Here is a 6,000-nt window from a genome sequence, read left to right on the forward strand (position 1 = left end):
GACGCTGACGACGTCGATGCACTCGATGCCTCCGGTGCCGATGTCGACGAAGAGCCCGAGAACAAAACGTTCCACTGGGCTAATCTCGCTACCTGAGTCCGCCTTTGTAACAGGGAACACAGACTGCAGTTCTGAGGGCGGTGCTGGGCCCCTAGACACTGAAGACACGCAGAGTGCCTATCAGTGAGCGAGATTACCCGGGCGCACTGGGTGCACTTCTTGAAGCCGCTGGAAGGCTTCGATGTCATGGGCGGAAAAATCACGCCGGCGAAATCAAAGGCCGAAATGGCGAAAATTGAAGCACCAAAATTTAAAGGGAGAAAAATCTCGACCGAGGCCAAACTAGGCCTACCCCGACAACGAAAGAAAACTTACGGGGCAAAAGTTGAGAAAATTACGGGAAGGGCAGAAAACCCGAAAGGGTCTTCCGGAACACTTCCGGAGCGCTTCCCGAACTTTTTGAAAGAAAAACAAGGAAAAAACACGTCGAAAAGGACGCGCGAGGTCGACTCTCTGGGGCACGAACGGCGTAACACGACCGTACCGAGCGCGGACAAAAGAAGACTGGCCGGCTCGAGCCGGTTTCGGGCGGGAAGACGGCCGCGCATGCGCGGTGCGCATGGGCGCGCGAGGACTAGCAAAGGCCTTTGCTAGTAAACTTTCCGATGGAGGGGGCTGCCGAGGACGTCAACCCATCAGTGAGAACAAGCAGCCTGCTTGTCCTCGGAGAATGAAGGATTCTGGCACCATAGCTTCAGCTGGGGCAAGACACAATTCAACTGGTAGCAAAGAAAAATAAGAAAGCGCTTCCAGGAGGGTGGAGAAGAGAGGAAGGAGGAAAAATCTTATTTGTAAACAAATGTAATTCTACAATGAATGCTGATGTTTAATACACAGTTCGAGAAGTACTGCTGCAGATTTTCTTACAAATGGAAATGAACTCTGATCACTTATCATAAGTAGCCATTGCTCTTGTTTTAATGGGCAGTTTTGTTTTGTCCTTTCAGTTAGACAGCACAGTAGCATAAGCCTAGCTTGTCATATTACTTTATGAAGCACTTCCTGCAATAACAGGATTGTGCTGGGACAATGTTTTTCAAGTATTAACTGCTTTAAATATGGAAATATAAGCTGCTGAATTCACTTACTGTAACCCATAAGTTCTCCACCTGGTGCCTCTGCCACAATAAAGTATTCTGGCCAGTGGGCCAGATATTGCAGGTAGAAAGGAATCCCATACTGTGGACAGGAAGTTAAGAAGCATGTTGTACAATCTTAAAACAAAAACAAATACATTTACCTGTACCATCCAAGCAGACTAAAAAAGAATTCTTTTTATACTGTAGTAAAACAGTACTTTTCAATTTCTCTGGAGCAATGCAATACACCCAGTCAAAACGATTTCTGTGGATCCTTAGCAGAACAGCCAAATTGAGGCTATGATGTTCTAGTTCAACACAGGAAAACACATGGCCAGGCTTGGACAGGATTCCATGCTGATTGGGCTGTTCTAAGTGCGGTCACAAATATGACAAGCAGGCTAAACAAAGCTCTCTCAAACACATGCTCTGCCTAATCAAATGCACTATCACAAGCACAACAGGTTGGAAAGGATACAGTCTCTGTGAGTGGATCCAAATTTCTGTAAAACAACAAAAAAACATTACACACTTATTACCATTAAATTCACATGAAACTAGAAAGTTCAGCAACAGCAGGCTACATACACAACATTCCCAGCGAGTACATGGCTAGGGCATCCTGGAGCAAAACACAAGCAGGGCACAGTATGACATGGGAAAATATGTTGTACAATGATAAATTAGCATTAGATCTAAGTACCGAAGCTGTCTTAATGCTTTCTGCCAAAACTTATCACCCGGTTTTGGCCGAAACCTAAAGTTTGGTTGTATCATATCACCCCTTTCTTTCTTCTAACAAAAGTACATCTTGATCCTTCAATTTCTCCACTGTGTGTACAGTTTACAGTGCACACCATACACCATTTTAATGATCTCTCAATTGACTTCACCTATCAATATCCTTTTATAGATGTGGCCCTGAGAGTTTAACACTAAAGGCACAACCTTACAAGACCCTGTACAAAGATGTTATGGTTTTTAATTTTACCCCTAGTGATAGCTCTTTTTATGCATACAGCAAAGCAGCAAGGCTGAGGGGAGATATGATAGAGGTCTATAAAATAATGAGTGAAGTGGAACCGGTAGATGTGAATCGCTTGTTTACTCTTTCCAAAAATACTAGGACTAGGGAGCACGCAATGAAACTACAAAGTAGAAAAATTAAAACGAATTGGGAAAATGTTTTCTTCACTCAACGTATAATTAAACTCTGGAATTTGTTGCCAGAGAGTGTAGTAAAAGTAGTTAGTTTAATGGGGTTTAAAAAAGGTTTGGATATCTTCCTAAAAGAAAAGTTCATAAACCATTATTAAAATGGACTTGGGGAAAAGTCACTGCTTATTTCTAGGAGCAAAAAATATGCGTGGCTATTATTTTCACCTTCACTCTTCTAAAAACTAGCAAAAATATGTAGGAGAAAATTTGTGGAAACACTTAGCTCTCTCATAAGTACAAAAGTATTGCCATACTGGGAAAGACCAAAGGTCCATCAAGCCCAGTAGCCTGTTTCCAACAGTGGCCAATGCAGGTCACAAATACCTGGCAAGATCCCAAAAAAGTACAAAACATTTTATACTGCTTATCCCAGAAATAGTAGATTTTCTCCAAGTCCATTTAATAATGGACTATGGACTTTTCCTTTAGGAAGCCGTCCAACCTTTTTAAAACTCCGACACTAGAGTAATCAAAAGAACCTCTATATTATAATATCTTCTAAATCCAAACTGAGGAGGATGGAGAACAGTATGATCGTCAATATAATTTGTTAGCTGAAAACCAACCAAAAACGTAAATTAGTTTAGTGAAAAATTATTTTTACTGCTGTAATTGTCTATTGCTTATGTGCGACTTATTCTTGATGTACACTGCCTAGTGTGAATTCCTTCAAAAAGGCAGTAAACAAATCCAAGTAAATAAATATAAGAATGTAAGCTATTGGCCTAGAGTTTGCAGTTGTAGTTGAATCAAGACTACTACTACTACTACTTAGCATTTCTATAGCGCTGCCAGGGTTACGCAGCGCTGTACAAGTTTAAACATGGGGAAGGACAGTCCCTGCTCAAGAGAGCTTACAATATAAAGGTAAAAACTATGTAGTCAGTGTAGGTATCAGGAATGGGAAGGTGGTTAGGTGCCAAAAGCAAGGGAGAAGAGGTGGGCCTTGAGTAAGGACTTGAAAATGGGCAGGGAGGGTGCATGGCGTGGGGATGGGAGTTAGTACAATTTCCCCCATAGATGGGCTGAGGCAACCAAGACTCAGCACAGAATTAAAACTTCACCAATCAATTATCCCTTGGGGAAGATCAGCCAGCAAAGACAGCAATCAAGCAAACAATGAAAAGAAAGTCTGTGCAAAAAAGGCCTTAAATCATGTTCTCTATCTAAGCTGAAAGAAATCTATCTGCTGGAACAATAGGAGCCAAATTTTCAAAATTATTGGAGGTGCTAAACTCAATGGAAATTACCTCTCCCTACACACAGTCAAGGAGTTTGTTCAATATTGGGGGTGGTCAAGCACCTACAGAGCTAGTGCCTATGGTTGGAACACTACAACTGGAGCCTTTCCTTCCTTCCTTCTATCCTTTTAAAGGAAACAGAGCAGCATTAGATTCAGTGCTTAATGAGCAACAAATCAATATCATTTTTTCTGATGGTTTCTACAGGTATACTACATTAAGCCACCTCATCATCAGTTCCTTTCTTATGATCTACTCTGGACGCTTACAAGACTGTACTCCTTGTACAAACTTCCCCCGTTTACAATGCTGTGCTAGCAGCTACTGTGCAACAATGCAGACACAGCCCATTCAAAGGCATGCCGTAAACTAGTCTGGAACTACCACCAGCCCAGTGCAGGCACTAGTGGTAGTTCCAGCCCCAGTGCATGCCATTTCCCGCAGTGGGAAAAATAGAGAGAATTTCTAGCGCTGCACTAACCCGGCCATAATCAGGCAGTGCCACCCACTACCCGGTTACCACTAGGTTAGCGCGGTAGCCCTTATCACCACCTCACTGGGAGGCAGTGCATGCATTTTTATCTGCTACTGTAAAATGGGCCACAACACGCAGCAAAAACCAACCCCGCCACTAGCGCAGGGCCCTTTTTACCGCAGCTTGGAAAAAGGACCCCCCCCCCCCCCAAGTGAATGGGCTGAGTCTGCATTAATGCACCAGCAACAGCTAGCTCTGTGAACCGGGGGGGGGGGGGGGTGTTCAAACTTGAATGACATCACATACCAAGTTTTCAAACTTCATCTTATGATAGAGTAATAGGCGAACACCAAATCCCAGAGATGGACTTCAATATAATCTGTATTTTAACACTTAAATTATATCACCTCACTGTTTCAGAACTCTAAAGAAAGAGCTTCAACAGCAGCTGAAACAACTAAGTGACATCAAATGGGCTTTAATGAATATAGATCTCACTATGGCATTTTTTCTGAGGTGTGTGTGTGGGGGGGGGGGGAGTACCTTATATTTCCAGACAGATCCTACTTATTAAACATGTTCCCTACAAATTAGCTAAAGCTTCCCCCCCCCCTTCCCCCGCTACCACATTTCTATAACGGATAAAGAGCTGCCAGCTGCACAGCAGTAAGATGAGGCACAATAAAGCAGGACTAGCCGCGAGCTTCAGCTTTTCCCACGCGTGCAGCATCACTCCATCCCCTCGAACGCTGGACAGAGGCGAAATACAGAAGGGACCCACACTACAAGTTCCCTGCAGCTGCGCATCTACCCTGCAGTAATGCTGCTCGTGGTACGGCTTGCCCAAGTCCCCTTGCCCGCTGTTTACATGTTATTGAATCGGAACAGGTCGTCACACGTGAAAGCTCTCAGTGAAGTCATCGTTCTGCCTTGAAAGATTCCAATTTCCAATCTCAGGCAGCACCGGAAGTGCTCCCTGGAGCCCAGCGACGGTCGCTTCCGGGTGCAGAAGCTAAGCTTATTATAAGCCCTTATTGCGTCACAAATTCAATACGCATGCGTTTTGTGAGCTGACGCTTTTGCCGGGCGTTTTTTTTCCCTACAGAAAAGGACTGCCAGTGCCTGTGAAAATAGGTCAAAGTTAGGGCAGCGGCCCATTGTAGCCAAGGAGGTTTAATAAACAGGAGTGGAAGTGGACCTATCTAGTCCACTGTAAGCAAGGAAGCCAATTAGTACAGTAGTACAAGTTTCCCCTTCCCAGCGCAGCCGTCATCCTCGTTCACTCAAAACAAAGCAAGCAAATCTATGAGCTGCTGCATCCGCATTGTCGTTTTTTTCTTAATTGTTGGTCCATCAGTAACAAGTCTAAAGCTGTTTAATTGGCTATGCAGTGCCTTAAAAGATGGAGAACAAAAGTGTTTTGGGTTTTTTTTAACTTATTGGACAGCTTTCCATATGTAGATATAAATATTAAATAACAATTGAATATCACTAACACAGCTTACAAAATTATTATAGCTGGTAGAAACAGAAATTTTAAACTCTGTATTTTGTGCTCATTTTTCTACTCTAAAAACTAAATAAATACACTGTATACAAAACAGATGGTCAAATTTCAGTGAGGATATCCTGTTTCTTGATGGGTTCATCTTAAATGTTGTAATCTGCCTTGGGAAGCCTGGTATTAAAGATGATGGAATATATTGATATTAAATGGAAGTAGAATTAAACTCTCCTTTCATTGGGGCACATGGAATCACATCTTCATCTGTTTTGTAAAAGTTTACCTTTTAGATACACAAATCGATTATTCATGAGTGGGAAAATGTGAGATATAAATGCCAAAACTGGAAACACAGTGAGACAGAATAATAGAATTCAGTAACATCCAAAACTTATTTTTTTATGTTTTAATCATCTTTATTAA

General features: G+C 42.5%; 1 protein-coding gene across 1 annotated transcript in view; it reads right to left on the reverse strand.

Annotated features, from left to right (window-relative positions):
- The window catches only part of NAA20 (N(alpha)-acetyltransferase 20, NatB catalytic subunit), a 33,626-nt gene extending 28,542 nt beyond the window's left edge, over nt 1-5,084 (reverse strand). Inside the window, exons 1-3 of the mRNA XM_030196229.1 lie at nt 4,942-5,084; nt 1,618-1,642; nt 1,149-1,239 (exon numbers count right to left, since the gene is read on the reverse strand). Of these exons, the coding sequence (XP_030052089.1) occupies nt 1,149-1,239; nt 1,618-1,642; nt 4,942-4,994 (169 nt within the window). The 5' untranslated portion in view covers nt 4,995-5,084. The remainder of the gene's footprint in view (nt 1-1,148; nt 1,240-1,617; nt 1,643-4,941) is intronic.
- Nucleotides 5,085-6,000: the final 916 nt, after the last annotated feature.

This window comes from Microcaecilia unicolor, chromosome 3 (genome assembly GCF_901765095.1).
Source record: "Microcaecilia unicolor chromosome 3, aMicUni1.1, whole genome shotgun sequence".
Classification (NCBI taxonomy): Eukaryota; Metazoa; Chordata; class Amphibia; order Gymnophiona; family Siphonopidae; genus Microcaecilia; species Microcaecilia unicolor.